This window comes from Chrysochloris asiatica, unplaced genomic scaffold (assembly GCF_000296735.1).
Source record: "Chrysochloris asiatica unplaced genomic scaffold, ChrAsi1.0 scaffold00428, whole genome shotgun sequence".
In the NCBI taxonomy this organism is placed as follows: domain Eukaryota; kingdom Metazoa; phylum Chordata; class Mammalia; order Afrosoricida; family Chrysochloridae; genus Chrysochloris; species Chrysochloris asiatica.
In genome coordinates, this window is record NW_006408946.1 from 225,201 (window position 1) to 243,545 (window position 18,345).

Here is an 18,345-nt window from a genome sequence, read left to right on the forward strand (position 1 = left end):
CCATGGCATTGAGTCAATTCTGATGCACAGGAACCCTATGTATTACAGATTACTGTTCCATAGGGTTTTGTTAGCTATAATCTTTACAGAAGCAGATTGCCAGATCTGCTTCTGATACCACTTGGTGGGCTTGAACCATCAACTTTTAGGTTATCAGCTAATCACAAACAATTTTCACCACCCAGGGATACTAACTGACTCAGGTATTATAAGCATAGCTGTTGGGAAACTTCCTAGACTAAACCTCAAAGGTGCCCCCAAACCTAGATGTAAAATCCACCGACTACCCCTTCCACTTGCTCTAGAAAATCATCTTTTCCAATGGAATTGGGCTGAGGAAGAAATGATTCATTCATTTACGAACATTCACTACCCTAACCTAGGCACTCTGGTAGCATAGTGGTTATGAATCGGGCTGCTAATCTCACAATCAGCAGTTCGAAACTACTAGCTGTTCCACGATGAGGTTTTCTGCTCCCATAAAGATTTACAGCCTCGGAAACCCTGTACAGGGTCGCTATGAGTCAGAACCGACTCCATGGCACATAACAACAGTAGCAACACTACCCTAACCTACTCCTCAAAGTGTTTTAATACACAGCTTACAAAACACGATTAAGAATTACTCTGGAGGGCCATACACATGATAAGATTATCTTTTATTAGAGATCTTATATTACATATTCCCAAAAAGATATAAAATCTTCCAAGAGAAAATATCAAAACCTGTTGATTTCAAGGTGAGCAACATAATCAAAATGAAAGCGACGATTCTGTTCCAGACAATAACACGGGAACATTTCAGCAAAAGTACAACAAAGACATGGAAGGGTAAGTACAATGTTTTCTAACATATTTTACAAAGCTTTACAACACATTTTACAGTGTTTTATTTTAATCTGTATTTGTAGAAAATAATGCTGAGTTCTCAAACACCATAGTTTTAACTGCAAATTAAAAACTTAAAACCCACGAAAAAAGGTAATGAACTACTAGGCGAACTGACATCCATGATAACACATGTAATAAAACTTAAGCAAATAAATATGCCAGAGAGATTGCAACTAAGTGTATGGTTTTTAGAGTGTGCCAGAGACACTAAATTATTTAGTCTGTTCTTGACCACAACCCAAAGCTAAAGCATCCTCTCTTTACTTCCCTGATGATACATTCTAAAAATAACTTGGAAAAGCAGAAATGTGCTGGTTAAAGAGACTTTCTGCTTTACCTCTGGCAACACATGGAATAATCCACCTCAAATGACATTGGACAGATCCATCTCAAACAACCGGAAGTGGAAAAACCACTGTTATTGCATCAAGATTTTTTTTTTTTTTTTTTTTAATTTCAGTTGACTAGAATTTACAAAATGATTATGTATACCCACTTATCCACCAGAGAACACAGTGAACTCCTATTGGAAGTTTTGTATTTAAGATGCAATGGAAATACTGATCTTATTCCTTGGATTTGCTCCTGGCAATCTTTACATCTGTAGATGTCCACAGAAAGGAAGCATTTTTCTTCTTTTAGCTGTTTATCCACAAAAATACTAATAAGGAAACTTACAATACATGTTTATTGCATGAAATTACCCCCTCGTCATATCTGTATCAACAGTGGCATTGTTTTCTTAATTATTAAAGGCGAAAGGAGTTTATGAGTTTAACATAATAATCATCTTAGGAACTGCACTGAGTGAAAATCCAGATGACAATCAGACTACATGGTGAAACAAACAGAAATTAGGTTTTAATTTCTCTTAAATGGACTTCTAAGTCAAATAATACTAAATGTGTTGGCGAACACAAAAAGAATTTTCAAAACTATACATATTCAGAGAATAATCCCCAGGCTAAAAGTGAACATTCTAAACATTTCTAATGTTGCTTTTGTTTCAATCTTAAGGAAACACTGATTCAAAATGAATTTTATTAAAAGTATTGTAATGGCACGTGGATTCTTGAGAGTTTAGCACACACAAAAGTTTGGAATTGGCTGAACAAACGACTTTCTTAAATAAATCACAATAAGCTACATATTAGCAGGTTTCAACACAGGGGTTATCTAAAGCATTCTTGCTACAATAGGGTTCACTACAGTGAAATGGAAAGACTATCTGGATTTCACATATTATAAAATCCTTGCATCAAGTTGCAGTTTCCTTGGCAGCAGCATATTTTAATTAATGACATTTTTCTTCCTTGTTTTGTTTTCTGAAATCTTGGTACATTCAAATAGTCAAATGTTTAGAGTAGCATCAGCGCAAATTTAATGAAACAGATCAGAATGTGACCAGCATTGTCAGGCAAAAATTATACAAGTTATGTATCATAGAAAGTATCCATCCCTCCCCTCCCCACACCCAGCCTGCCCAGCCCCGAACAGTAATATGGACACCAAAAGATTTAACAAGACTTATAAAAAAATAAGGCACATTTATTTTGATATGGTAATTTTAAAATAGAAAACCCCCTCTTAGAACACCTGTATTCAAATGAGCTGTGTAAAAAAGACACCTGTGGTACCTAAAATAGGTTTACGGTACCTATGGAATTGCTTCTTCAATTTGAGTGACAATGGAATAAATTGCACCTATCCCACGTTGTCAAGTAACGAAAATATGCCTCTTTTTCTACTGCTGAGTGAGCCAAAATCTGACATTTCTGGAACTAGTTACAAAGGGTGGGGAGGGGAGGGTCAAGAGGTACATTAGCAAAAGGTGTAGACATTAACTATGTGTATCGTAAGAGTTGATGATTGCACTTTTCCACTTATTTCAACATAAACAATTTCTCCAATTTGTATGAATGACTGCAACCATTTTGGCCATTAGCTATTACCACCAGCTTTTATTCCCCCTTCAGTACTACAGATATTTATTAAATAAAATCAACAAAAGGATCAGCAACATGAATACTTATAAGACTCTCTTCACAACCCTCAACACAGACAGAATTAGTTAGCTTTTAACCTGAGATACATTCCGCTGAGAGGTTGTCTTTAGACATTTCTTCATTTGTTGCATCAAAGTATACTGATGGTGGTAGTCGTGGTAGTCAAGGAAGAAACTTAAAAAAAAAAACAAAACTGGTTTATATAATGGCTTTTTTTTTTTCCTTATTGAATTGGGGTGAAAAAACAAAAATCATAGAAAGCATGTTCTCACAGTAGCCAGAAGCTAAAATAATGTGCTTCTTTATTGCACGTCAAACCAAGAAGGTACGTGAAAAGCCAATGCTTCTCAATCCAAATGTGAAAAGCCAGGTTCACCTCAAACGGATACGAAATGTGCTGATTTCCATGGGACTCAAATTGATCTCACTTATATTTCGAGAGTCTGCAGGTGAATGCATCAAGGATAATGACGAAGGCGTGAGACTTTCAACAGTAAACTTGTTAAAAAGTTTCTGCACCAACATCTACAAAGTAAATGACAAAAAAAATTTGAGAATTAAATTAATTTTGAGCAGAGTGAAAGAAAGTTTAGATTGTCACTATCCCCACCTTTTGTACTTAATTTTAGTACTTTATGTATATTTTATTTTGTAACGTGCTGCTGGGGTTGGTAAGTACCGTGGAGTTGGTTCCGTCCTACAGTGAACCTGCACAAGCTTTCCGAGGCTGTAAATCCTTACGAGAGCAGAACGCCTCATCTTTGTCCTGCGGAACCACTGGTAGTGTTGAACTGCTGACCTTGAGGTTGGCAACCCGACTTATAACCACTAAGCTACCAGAACTCCTTGTAATGTACACATCTGCAAATAATGACGGTTTGGCGTTGTAGGATAAGCACTTAACCACAGATGGTTTGAATCACAAGGTTTGCTGTTCAAACTCATCAGCTGCTCCTTGGAAACCTTATACAGGGTCGCTAGTCAGAACCGACTCAAACACACTTAACAACAACCCCACTATTACAATTGCTATTGTTTTTCATGCTTTATTGTACTGTCCAGGATTTACAGCATACTATTCAAGAGACACGGTGATCCTATGCATCTTTATTTACTCATCATTTCAGAGGAAGCTTTTGACATTTCACTATTAGATGAAATGATATTTGCTCTAGTTTTTTTTACTGACAGTAACTACTGGGGTGGTACTGTGGGTTAATCCACTGGACTGCAAGGTTGGTTTGAACCGCAAGGTCGGTGTTCAAGCTCACCAGCTGCTCCTCAGAAATCCTACATGGGGTTGTGATGGGTTGGAACTGACTTGATGGCACTTAACAACACCACCTGGACTACAGGAGTCCTGGTGTGGCATTGTGGGATAATGCATTGGACCACAAAGTCGGTTTGAACTGCAAGGATTCAAATTCACCAGTGACTCCTTGGAAACCCTTTATAGGGTCACTATGAGTCAGAACAGACTCAACAGCACTTAGTAACAACTTGGACTGTATTTATTCTAATATATTTCCCTCAATAATTTCTCCCCAGCATATGAATAAGGAAAAGTAAAGAGGCAGGGCATTATATACAGGCATATATGCTTGAATATATAAACTGTCCTAGAAGATAACACAGCAAGCGGGTAACAGTGAGAGGATGACTTGTTTTACATTCCAGTCTATATTGCTTGAAATTTTATCAGAAGGCAGGGGTTACCTTTTTAAAAATTAAAAAGAGGCATCTACTGGCTGATATGGAAGCATGGTAGCTCTGTACTTATCAATAAGCACTGGACTTGGGAACCACAAAGTTGGTGGTTTGAGCCCACTAATTGCTCTGTGGGAGAAAAATGAGGCTTTCTACTCCCACAAAGATTTACAGCCTTGGAAACCCTTTACAGGATCACTGAGTTGAAACCAACTAGACAGGGCACTTAGCAACAAGTGGCTCACAGCTCAAAAACACTCCTATTCTCTTTCAAGTTCCTGGGTGATTCAAAAGGTCAAGCACTTTCAAAAAGCCCTATGAAGCGCAGTTCTACTCTGCACAAATGGGGTCTTCGGAGTCACAATTGACACAAAAGCAAGTGGTTTAGTTTTTCTTCTGTCAGTCACTCTGTCAGTATCCCTAACACCAGTGGTTCTGAGCCATTTTTCCCTGTTTCTCACACATCTGGAAGTTAGGACACTTGTTGATCACAAGGAAGGTTCTCTATATCAGTGAGTTCCAGCTCGGTAGGGGAAGGAGGCCATTTAGAATATGCTCTCCTCACCCCACTTAGTTATCCAAATATGTCTCTGTGGATCTTATAATGCCTTTAAGAATCAAATGTTAGAATACAAATGCTCCAAGTCAAGTAATCTCAGATCATCAATAATAAAGTAGAATACAAACACAAGGAAAAAACAAAAACCAAAATTATCCTTTTCTTTCCATATACTCCTTTATAGGGCTGGAATGGAATCTTTGAGCCTGGGTCTAAGTGTACCTGAGGGGTTTTGAAGGAGAGTTGGCCAGCTGAGTTGCTTGTGTGCTAGCACCAATCTAACTGCCTTCTCTGAATTATAGTCCTCTGAGCAAGAGGCAGAAGAGATCGGAGGGCCATTCATTTCCAAGGAAATTTGGATGGAACTGCCAGCAGGGGCAGCAACTTAAGCAGAAAAAGTGAGCAGCCTGCAAACAGAGTCTAGTCTGAAGGTCTGTTGGCTCACATGCAAATTTGGGTTAAACAGGAGACTGAGACCTGTGTTTCCCATTAAGAAACAACTGGCTAAGTGCTACTGCCTCCACACAGCTGCACAGTCTCAACACTCTCAGTGGGTCCCCTAGTGCTACATGCACTCGCTTCAGGTATTACAAAACTTGCCTTGGCCCCTGAAGGACTTGGGTTTGCCTTCCCTGAAGTAGACTGTATGTGAGCATGTGTGAACCAGGGGAGGAGAAAATACGAGAAGCTGGGGAGAAGACTAGCAGATTGGATATGGAAGTCCTGGGGAATGAGGAGAAATTGTCTTCACATGTGGGCGTGTTCAAACTATGTATTTTGATGCTGACAAGGAACTAGGAGACTGAGAGATTGACGAGGTTGAGAAAGTGTTTTCTTAAGATGGGGAGGCTTAGTTAATTTTCAGGCTGAGGTGAATTAGCCAGTGAGGAGGAAATGAAACATTGCCTGGCTGTCAGGATTATCTGTTGAAAGTGTTGATTTCAAAGCACATTACTACAACCAGCAAAAATCACTGTTCAACTTACCTTCCCCTGAGAAGTAGAACAAAGCAGCCCCATGTCTCTGCTCGGAAACTGGCAATCAAACCCCTTCCTGTGAAGGATCAAGGCAGCCTCATCGGAATGCCCATTACCCACCTGCAAATGAACAGAATGTCACACACCACAGAAAATACATGAACACAGCAGATATCTACAGTACTTCACATGCTGTTGTCTTGATTTCAGCATCCCCCCAGAACACAAATGCTCATTTTATCTAGCAGTGAAGTGAGGCAAAACCATTCCGCCCTCACATTCCATATTCACTGTGGCCATCCAATTGCTACACAACCTCTCCCTACCCTGCACTCTTCCAAAGTCACTTGTCAAGTGACCTCATACCTTGTTTTCCTCTCACAGTCCCTGACGGACTTGGGTTTCCTTTTGTTCACCTATTGCATTTTATGCTATGAAAGTTCTTTTAAATAAAACATTTACATTTTATTTTTTAAATAATACACATCAGTTGAATGAGGAAGAAAGCCTGGTGATCCACTTTTGAGTACTCAACCAATACAAATCCCATGGAACACAACAGCCCCCTCATGGGGATGAGCTGGGACTTGGCTTTTCTTCTGTGTCAGTGGATCACCATGAGTCAGGGGCTGAGTCAGTGGCAGCTAACAACATCAGGTGCAAAACTATACCAGAGTTTAGTCCTTATCTGCTCAGTGAATGATATAATATCCATCTTACAGCAAAACATGCTCTTATTAAACACCAGCTTCTGTATTGTAAGTGCCATGGACCGTCAGAAGAACAAACAAATCTGTGTTGGAAGAAGTACAGCCAGAATGTTCCTTAAAAGTATGGTCAGACACTGTCTCTCATTCTTCAGACTATTATCAGGAGGGACCAGTCCCTGGAGAAGGACATTATGACTGGTATACTGGGCAGTTAGTAAATAGAGGAAGACCCCCAATGAGATGGATGGACACAGTGGCAGCAATAATGGGCTCAAGTGTAACAACAATTGTCAGGATGCCACAGAACCGGGCATCGATTCACTCTGTTGTGCATAACGTTGCTATGAATCCAAACCAACTCAAAAGTACCAAATAAACATCAATTTCTGTAGACTGCACTGCCATTTAAAATTTTTAATGTATTTGTTCATTGTTTTTCTACAAGGACCATTGAAATTGAATTAGTCATGCATATCACTTGCTAAGCCAATCCACATTTATTAGCTGTATGTATCATTTAAATTCACAATATACACACTGTTCTTCTTGTGTAGACAAAAAGAAAGATGACAAGCCAGCTGTGGGTATCAATATACATTTTCTTGCAGTAAAATTCGTCACCTCCATTTAAACATTAATGTCACAAATGGTTCAGATTACTGGCCTTTTTAAATTATAGTCAACTGTGTTTACTACAATAGGAAGATGTTTATTTAGGATAATAATCTAAATGAATTGAAATCTTTAAGATAATTTTAAAAAGACACAAGCATTCAAAACAGCCTTGTGGGGCTCAGCAGGGACACTGTGACAAAAATGATGCGTTTCTCCCTTCCTTGGCCACAGATATTAATATGCTCATGTTCTTGATCAGCCACACTAGGAGATACAATTTCTTAATGTGCTATAGAGTTATCTTTCTGAAGAGCTGCCAGCATTTCCACCACGGATTTGATTTTAATGCTCCTGAACAGTTTAAAGGTATCCTCACCTCAGATTCTTGGCTAGAAGAACCTGTATTAGGATGTTTCACAGTGATATTTTGCTAAGATTTTGGAAAGGGAGAGGGAAGTCATTTAAAGAATTCAGAGTCATCACAAGTCCACATAGGATACAGACAATTTGAGTCATAGATAGAGACTCCAAATGCAAATTATAAGAAATTCCACACACACCCAAAATAGCAGGCAAGAAAATCCTTCATTATAAGAGAATAACAAAGAGAATTCTATCACAGACCAAGGATGAAATCCTGAGAAGTCATTTATTCTTTCCATGCAACAGCTTCCTTCTCTGTAAAATGGAGCTAATGTGCTCTACCTCCATCTTGGGATCACTGTGTGGGTTAACCTGTTGAAAATGGTAAGTAAGATGGCCTAATCTTAACAAGTAGAATGGTAGAGAAGCTGTAGACAGGAGTGGTTCAGAGACGCGGTGGGGGAGTCAGAGAGTACAGTGTCTAAATTACTAGTAGATGATTTCTGCAAACCCAAGATTTTCCTTTCCATAAAGTAGATATTAAATTGAATAACGTAAGAAGAACCTAGTGTCTGGTGCATAACAATGCCTCAATGAATGTTAGCTATTTATCAATAAAGTGCATCAAATAAACACTGATTATTATTCTTATAATGTTGTTGTTAAACTCCATTGAGTTGGTTCTGACCCATAACGACCCTGTATGGTGTTTCTAAGGAGCGGCTGGTGAACCACCATACTTGCGGTTCAAACTGACTTTGCAGGCTAGCACATTAGCCCACAGCGCCACACGAAGACTCCATTCTTGTAATAGTTACACATTAAACAGTACTAGAATCTCACTTCCTGTTCATCAGTTTCCTTTACTGACATTTTAACTTTATAGCCAAGGAATCAGAGAATGGCCAGATTATATGTTTACATAATACAGCAATATCATCCCAAAGGAACCCTGGTGTGGCACTATAGGATAAGCAGTGAACCGAAAGGTCAGTTAAACTGCAAAGTCAGTGCTTCAAACTCACCAGCTGCTTCTCGGAAACTCTATACAGGGTCACCAAGAGTCAGAAGTGACTCAAAGGCACTTAATAACAACAACATTATTCCAATCCTGGCTCAGATTCACAGATTACATCCCTTCTAACTGTATTATTGTTGTTGTTAGGTGCCATCGAGTTGGTACTGACTCATAGTAACCCTATACATAACAGAACAAAACAATGCCTGGTCCTGCACCAACCTCACACTTTGAGACATTTGAGCCCATTGCTGCTGCCACTGTACCAATCCATCTAGTTAGGGGTCTTCCTCTAGTTCTCTGACCCTTCACTTTGCCAAACTTCGCCAGTGACTGGTCCCTCTTGACAGTATGTCCAACATATGAGAGAGGAAGTCTGGCCATCCTGGCTTCCGAGGAGCACTCTGGCTGTACTTCTTCCCACACAGGTTGGTTTGTTGTATTGACAGTCCATGGTACCTTTAATATTCCCCTCCAACACCATAACTCAAATGCATCAGTCTTCTAGGGTCTTCCTTATTCACTGTCCAGCTTTCACATTACTGAAAATACGATGGCTTGGGTCAGGTATACCTTAATCCTCAAACTGACATCTTTGCTCTTCATCACTTTTAAGAGGTCTTGCATACCAGATTTGCCTAATACAGTAAGTTGCTGATGGTTGGTCTAAGAAAAAAAAAAAAAAGTCTTCGACAACTTCAATTTTTTCTCCATTTATCGGAAAGGTGAGGATTTTTGTCTTCTTGGTGTAAATAATACCAAAGGCTGTAGTATCTGATCTTCATCAATAAGTATTTGAAGCCCTCTTCACTTTCAGTAAGCAAGGTTGTATCATCTGCTAAAGAGTCTTCCTCCAATCCTGATGACAGAACACATTTGCAGGAATGGGATAATGAATGCATAAGACATTTAGAAGAGCCCTTGGGTGGTGTAAAAGGTTAACACGCTTGCTGATAATTGAAAGGATGGAGTTTTCGGCATACCCAAAGGCACCTTGAGAGAAAGGCTCGTAATCTACTTCCAGAGAACTGGCCACTACAAACCACATGTGGAGTCCTGATGAGTTGGAACTGAGTCAATCACAACTGATTTGGATTTTGGTTTTGAAATCTTTTTGCAGACTGAAGGGAACAACAACAAAGATGCATGCAAAGGAACCAGCTTTGGAATACTATCTTTGAATTCTATCAAGAGCTTTAAACACAAGTATACATTAGACTCCTAAAAATTCATTTTCACTGAGGGGGAAAAAGTTATACTTTCTCTACAAACAAAAATTGCATCCCTTTCGTAAGGACTAGAACACTAACTGAAATAGCAATCATCTTGTCCAAGTTTTTAAAAATCAAATATTCATGAAAGTATCAGTTTTCATGCAAAAATACCTGAGGCAAAAGCAGCAGTTTTTCATACTTTCAAAGTCTGTCTAGACATTTTATTTCCAACACAACTGTTTTTTAAAGTAGGGAAACTGTGAATTTAACTTGACTATGCATGCAGAAAAATAGATACCTTCAAGCACTGGAGGTTCTAGGATAGTAAACAAAGTTTGGAAGAAGTGTAGTTAATACATTCATTAAACATTAGTCATATCTGGTCCCCACAAAGGAAGGGGGAAATGTGGAGAAGAAGTCACAAATTTAAATATGATTTTCTGCTAAGAATTTTATGGAAAGATTACAGCCTAGAGTTTCAAATTCAACTGTCTTTATAAAACAACTCAGATCACAATTTAGCTTGCATCACTGAATTAAAGGTGAAGTGTTCATGTCACCCAAGGAAAATCCACTACAGAACTTATTTTAATGGATAAAACCAACATGAAGTTTACAAACTAAGCTAAACTATTATTCTTCCAATAACTTCAAGGGTTATGGGAGAAGAAGATTTGGCTTTCTGAATAAAACTATCAGGGCTTAGAGAAGCTGGATCAGAGAAAAGGTGTGGTTCCATCATGAACCAATTACATGACTTTGTGGAGCAGACTATATCAAGAATCCCTTCCCTTTGAGACACTGAACTTTTCTTAAGGGTGACAGAAAACCTCTAGGAATGAATGGTAGAAAACATGATGAACTTAATTAATGTCACTGATTTGTACATGTGAAGATTATCATGAAAAGGCAAATGTCTGGATACATACACATTTACCACAATGATTATACATAAAGAAACAAACAAAAACCAGTCCCTTTGAGGAATTACAAACTCTTAAAAACCAGTGACAATAACAGCAACTGCAGTTAATCCTTATTGAGCACTTGGTTCTGAATGCTTTTCATGTGTTAACCTCATTTACAACTCTTGAAATAAGTGAGGTGGCAAACAAGTATGTGTTACTACCTACATGCAAATGCACAGAATCATTCCTATTACAAATCCTTCTCTCTGACACTTAGGTAGCAATAGTCACAATGATCCTGTTTTCATCAATTGTATTTGAGTTTTCTTCCACGGGTGTAAAACAGCTTAGAAACCCTACAGTGCAATTCTAATCTGTCCAATGGGGTTGTTGTTCAGTTTGAAATGGACTAGAAGGCACTCAGCAACTGACAAGAAAAAACCAGGCAGTTTATTCTCCAAAATTCTCAGAACTATTCCTCCTGTACAAGAGATAGTTCCTGTACAAGAGAGTTCTGGGTGAAAACCTGGAGTCAGATATGATTGAGCTTGCCCCCCAGTCCCACCATTTATTGATTGTGTGACCTTGGACAAGTTACATGCTAAAGAACCCCTCAAAACAAAAAACAAACCTGCTGCCTTCAAGTCAATCTCAACTCATAACAACCTTATAGGACACAGTCGAGTGGCCCCATTAGGTTTCCAGGAATGCAGTCTTCACGGAAGCAGACTGCCACATCTGTCTCCCACAAAGCAGCTGGTGGGTTGAACCACCAACCTTCTAGTTAGCAATTAAACACTTACACACTGCACCACCAGGCCTCCTAATTTAGTATCTCTGAATAACTTAATTTCTTCTTCTGTAAGATAGGATAAAAACAGTGCTAACTTTCATAGCGTTGTTGTGAAGGCTTAATAAGATTCACATAAAGCATGTAACATAATGCCTGGCGTTTAGACCATTAAGTATACTGCTTAACAAAACTGTAGAAATCGTTCATTGAGCATGTTGCAACTAATGCCAAGAAATAAATGTGTATAAATTGTTGAATGGAAATTAACTTGCTCTGTAAACTTTCACCCAAACTACAATAAACAAAGATTATAAACATGTGATTTCATTGTTTAAAAGTATGTATAGTGGAGTCTTGGTGTGGTGCTGTAGGATAAGCAGTGGCCCACTACCCACAAGGTTAGCAGTTCAAACCCATCAGCTGCTTCTTGGAAGCCCTATACAGGATCACTATGAGTTGGAACTGACTCCATGGCACTAACAACAACAAATGTAATCTATTACATATATGGTGATACACAAAGTTTCTTGCTTTTCTTTTAGATTGGAACAAATATTGATTATTCATTAAAAAAATAAATTACTAATAAAGTATATCAGGAATACAAGTCAAAGTGACATCAAGATTTACTTTGGCAATAAACTTCAATCTTCTCCATTAAAATATTGCAGGCATCTGTATTGCATTAATAGTAATAATCACAATTGCTATGCCAGTTGTGAACCTTTTATTGGTCAAGCTTACCAGTTGCCAGGATCTGTTGTGAGTGCTTTTCAAACATTAACTCACTTAATCCTCAGAACACCTTTAAGGTGAGTACTATTACTATCCCCATTTAACTAGTGAGGAAATTGGTACTCAGAGAGTTAACTTCTCTAAGTTACAGGGATAGCAAGTGGAGGACTGCCTTTAAACCCACACAGTCTTGTCCCAAAGCTTATTCTCTTAACAGCTTCATTTATTCTCCTACCTTTCCTCCAGTAAAGGACTGTGATCACAGATAGCTTATTAGATGGGGAAAAAGGAGGATGCTGCTTGATGTACTACAAGACAATGCTATAAACAAAAGATAACTCTCTGAATTAAGCCTGGGGAAATGGAGCATTTGATCAATGGTTCCGTTAGAGCTAAAACCATGATTTATCAACAAGCCTATTAATTCAGAAAGCAAGGTTTGGAAGTGGAAACTTTAATTTTTATCCAGCTACAACTCACACATCTATTTATCCCATTTCAAATAGGATTTGTGGCCATTCTGAAAATTATACATGTGAATGATAGTCTCACCCAAAAGAAATGAATAGATGTATTCCTTTGTGTAAGCAGGTGCAAATTAAAAAATTTTGAATTATACTATTTCTCTTACACACTAATACAAACTTGATTTATACATTAATAATGTGTGGACTAATGAGTCAGACTGCAAAGTCGTTTGAACTGCAAGATTGGTGGTTTAAGCTCACCAGCTGCTCCTTGGAAACCCTATACAGGGACGCAATAGGTCGGAATCAACTTGAGGGCACTAACAACAACGTGTGGCCTACAAATGAGTAAGCATCTGGAAACTGTTAAAACACTGTATGTGCAAACATTTCTTTACTGGGGAAGAGAAGCTTTGACTAGATTCTCCAAGAGGACTGTGACCTCACCCTAACTCATACAATGTCAAAGGCACACACAGATTAAGGCACAGTAAAACACCTGAGGTGTAAATTCCTTCAACCAGCTCAGAGTCTGAAAATGCCTAACATCATTTATTTTTTTCTTAGTACATTCTGGCAGCTGGAAAGGTTAGAAAATTGCACACTTAGTTATAAGTCCTGAGACAGGAAATAACCAGTAGAAATCATTTTCCAGCACACCCATTAAAATGTCTAATACTAGTAATCCTGTTTTGATCAACAAGATGACAGAAAGAAAGGGGAGGTGAACAGGTAAAATTAGATACTGTACAATAAAGGAATATTTTCCCCACAATTTTTGCCTTTTCAGAAGCTAAGGAGGATCAATAAAGTACCAATCAATTCTTATAAGAAAATAAAAGTAAAAAAAAAATTAAAACAGACACTTATTAAAAAAAAAAGGGATAGCACAAATAAGTGAGTAAAGAAAATCTTACTACTAATGCTGATGTTGAAATGATTGGTTAATTATTTGGAAGAAACAGTTGCAAATCAAAATAAATCCCACAGAAAATAAAGAGTTAAAAGTTAAAAAACAAACAAGTACACAGCAAAAAATTACAGAAGATCAAAAGGGCAACATTTACCTAAGGACAAAGTTGAAAAGGCCTGGGAAGGAGGGTGCAATGGAAATAACTCCAGGGAAGAAGTGGGATAACTGGTGTTAAGTACAAGGGACTGCGAGCCTACAAATGAAATAAAGTGTACGATTTGTTGAATGTAAATCTGATGATCTTCTCTGTAAACCTTCACTCAATTCACAACAAAAAGTTTAACAAACATTAAATAAAAATAGACTTGAACTTGAGAGACTCTGGGTGGTGCAAATGGTTAAGATATAAATGGTGCAGAAGGATGAAGGTTTGAATCCCCCCAGAGATTCAAACTGCCTTGGAAGAAAGTCCAGGTGATTATTTAAAAAAAAAATAAATAAATAACAGCTATTTAAAACCCCATGGAATACAGGTCTACTCTGATACACGTTGGTCAGTGAGTTGGGGTCGACTTGACAGCAAATAAAAAATAATTGAATTCTGGGTATAAAAGACTTATTGAACATAAAAGCAATGGAAGCAATCAGAAAGAAAAAAGTGTCTACAACATAAAATATTGTAAAACATCAAAGCCGAATAGTTCCATGAAACCTAACTTAATGGATTAGTCAAGTTCTTCATTGGTTCCCTTGGCCTGCCCCACCATTCCAGTTGACATTGCAACTCTAGCCTTCAAACCCAAATTCATGACCTGTTCTACTTAAGATTTCCCCAGTGTGGCCCTGGGGGATCATGTACTGGACCACAAGGTCGGTTTGATCTGCAAGGTTGGCAGTTCAAATTCACCCAGCCGTTCCTTGGCAGGATCACTATGAGTTGGAACTAACTCGACGACAGCACCTAACGACAGCAACAACAACTCCCTCTTTTTTAATAGCTATTCTATTCTGATGACAGGGCTTTCCCATTTAGTGCCTGTGAGTAATGCTCCTCCTGTTCCTCAGCTCTTGGATCTTTCTAGGAGCTTCTTTTTTATATCTCAAACTCTTGATAACTAGGGAAAGAGGGTGACACAGAGAAAAGAGTTGGAGGAGGTTAATAGGTCTGTCTCTAGGCAGTGGACGGCTGTGCTGCATGCACACTGAGGGGCAGCATTTCAAGAGATGTTTGTTCCCTTCTTCATCTTACTGAAAAACAAAACATCTAATCTATTTTATTCCATACATATGTATTGTTAATTGCTATTGAGTCAGTTCCGACTCAGTGACCCTGTATAGGGTTTCCAAGGAGCAGCTGGTGGGTATGAACTGCCGACCTTGTGGTTCACAGTCCAGAACTGATCCTAAAGCACGACACCAGAGTCAGAACCAACTCCACAGCACTTAAACAACAAAAAGTATATAGATAAAGAAACATATATATATATATACACACGTACAAAGGGGTTTCCAAAATTTCACAGAATAATGCCATTAGCTTTTCATTCCATTTTCCATCAACTTTTCAGAGCCCCTCATATATGTAAAGGAGCTCTGGTAGCATAGTGGTTATGAATCGGGCTGTGAACTGCAAGGTCAGCAGTTCAAAACTACCAGCTGCTCCATGGGAGAAAAATGAGGCTTTCTGCTCCTGTAAAGATTTACAGCCTCAGAAACCCTGTACAGGGTTGCTATGAGTTGGAACCGACTCCACGGTACATAACCACCATATATGTATAGCGACCCTGTATAGGGTTTCCAAGGAACAAGTGGTGGTTTTGAACCACCAATCTTGTGGTCAGCAGTTCAGTGCTTCCCCCACAGCACCATGCTAGGGTTCCATATCTCTCTATATAAAGTAGAAAAGACCTTTCTAAATGAAAACACATATTAAACTCATCTATTAATATCAAATAATCCATGGATTTTAGAAACAGAGTTGTTACTGCTCTAGTTGATGTTGTTGTTAGGCACCGTTGAGCTGGTTCCAACTTATAGTTGGAACTTATAGTTAAGTTCAACTTACAGCTGAACAACAGAATGAAACACTGCCCTGTCCTGTGCCATCCTCACACAATCGTTGTTATGCTTGAGACCACTGCTGCTGCCCCTGTGCCAATTCATCTTGTTGGGATCGATCTTCCTCTTTTTTGCTGACCTTCCACTTTACCAAGCATGATATCCTTCTCCAGGGACTGGTCTTTCTTTTTAATATCTCCCAAGTATGAGAGACAGTCTGCCATTCTGGCTTCTAAGGAACATTCTGGCTATACTTCTTCCAACACAGATTTGTTTGTTCTTCTGGTACTTTCAATATTCTACTCCAAATACTGTAACTCAACTGCATCAATTCTTCTATGGTCTTTCTTATTCATTGTCCGAATTTCACATGCATATGAGACTACTGAAAATATCATGGTTTCGGTCAGACGTACCTTAGTCCTTAAACTGACACCTTTGCTCTTGAACACACTAAGAGGAACAGAGTTATTTAGCAACTCTAAAAAGTCCGATACTACTCTCTGAGGTTACACATAGCACTCACACTAAGAAGACCGAATGTGGGTCCTGATTCTGTCATTTGTCACTCAATAGTTTTATTTTGATCATTTACTCTTTCTAACCCTTATTTCCTCATTTTAGTAAATTGAGAAAATTCAGTCATTTCTGGAATCAGGAAGAGAGTACTTTTTTAAAAAATTACTTGCTGCAGAATGCCTCATCCTCTGAATAAGAATTCCAGAAAATGGGGAAATTTGTAAAAAATCCCTATTTTTAGTTTTCCCTGTGTAATTTGGACCCAGAGCTGCTGAACCACACCTCAGTGGGCTATCACACTTAGCACCCACCTCTCCTTTGCCATTATTTTTGTCTTGTCCTCACTCCTTTCTCTACTGGGGACTTAGACTTGAGGAAACCAGGAGGCCTGGTGGCACTGTGGGCTAAGCACTAGGCTTTAAACCACAAGGTCAATGGTTCAAACTTACCAAGCTTTTTATGGGAGAAAGATAAGGCTGTCTGGTCCTATAAAAATTCATAGTCTCAGAAACCTAAAGGAGCTATTCTACTCTGCCCTACGGGGCAATTCTGAGTCAGAATCGACTTGATGGCAGTGGGTTTGGTTTCTGGGTTTAGACTGGCCTGGTATGCATGGGCAAGCTGCTAGTGGCGGAGGCCAGGGAGGATGAAGATGTGGCCTTATCATGTGCAAGTAATACTCAGATACATTTCTCATGGGACTAGTGTAAGGTGGTGGTGAGGAAAGCACTTACTTAGATACTGGGAAAAGCCAACCACAATGGCCTTGTTGGGAATCTGACCTGTATGATGACAGTATTTCAATAGGAAAAATAAATTGCAATCTTCAAATAAATAACCTATTATTGTATGCTAGGAGCTGCCAGCATGCAAAAACAGGAATCACAATCCAAAGCATCTAGGTCTGGCTTCTGGATTTAATCATTTACAGGTTATCTCTGAAATAACAAGGTTTCTTTGAATCAATCCCACATCACCTTCTTTCAATGACTATCAAGTGTTAGGCGACAAAGAACAATTCTTTAAGGAAGCCATTCTGAATGTGCTAATCAACTTCTATGGATTACTCCTGGGCTTTTAAGCATCGTTATATAAGTGCATATGAAGAGTCAAGGCTAACAGGAACTGACATCAGTAAAATAGCCCTAAATATTTAGTTCTGATCATATGCATTAAAATTTCCTTGTCAAATCAATACGTTTTTAAACTTCTTTCTATCTCCCTCTGACAAAAATCTCAACTGTCCTCAACACGATGGCAACAATTGATTACAAAGCACTTTTATTTTTAAAGCGCTTTCACAGCATTATTTCATCTGTTTCTCATACTAGATTTGGAGCAGGCATATCTGGCATTAGCCCCATTTTATAAATGCCAGCTAAGTCAGCAGTCACTCAGCGAGCAGGCATTGAAAGTGGCTCATTTGTCCAAAGGTGAGAGATAAGAAGCAAGGTGGCCACAGTGGGTCAGACTGCGCAGGGCCTGAGTGGTAAAGTTATGAATTAATTTGGTAGGCAGCAGGAATTTAATCAGGGAATGATAAGCTTTGTATGACAGAAAAAACAGCCAACAAGGAGTAGAATGCAAAAGAGTAAGTGACCTAGAAACAATTAAGTGCTAGTGCTATGCTTTCTGTTTCTCTATCTCCTGAGACAAACTAGCTAATAAGGAGGAATGAATGGACAATTCTCAAGGCTGATCTAAGGTCTGGTTCTTCCACTTACTAATTATGTGACCCCAGGCCAGCATTAGCTTACTTATCTGTACAGAGAAGATGCTGTTCCCTGACAGGCTCCCTGCACAGAACTTTCCAGAGAATCCAATAAATTAGTATTGGGTTGTGCTCTAAGCTAAACAGCAATAGTCAAAGGAAAGGTATAATGATTCGCCTA

At 38.7% G+C, this 18,345-nt stretch overlaps 1 protein-coding gene across 1 annotated transcript in view; it reads right to left on the bottom strand.

Annotated features, from left to right (window-relative positions):
* Window positions 1-3,119: 3,119 nt before the first annotated feature.
* Window positions 3,120-18,345, bottom strand: part of MAN2A1 (mannosidase, alpha, class 2A, member 1) — a 282,690-nt gene continuing 267,464 nt past the window's right edge. Inside the window, exons 21-22 of the mRNA XM_006876922.1 lie at window positions 6,150-6,260; window positions 3,120-3,422 (exon numbers count right to left, since the gene is read on the bottom strand). Coding sequence (XP_006876984.1) covers window positions 3,270-3,422; window positions 6,150-6,260 — 264 coding nt within the window. The 3' untranslated portion in view covers window positions 3,120-3,269. The remainder of the gene's footprint in view (window positions 3,423-6,149; window positions 6,261-18,345) is intronic.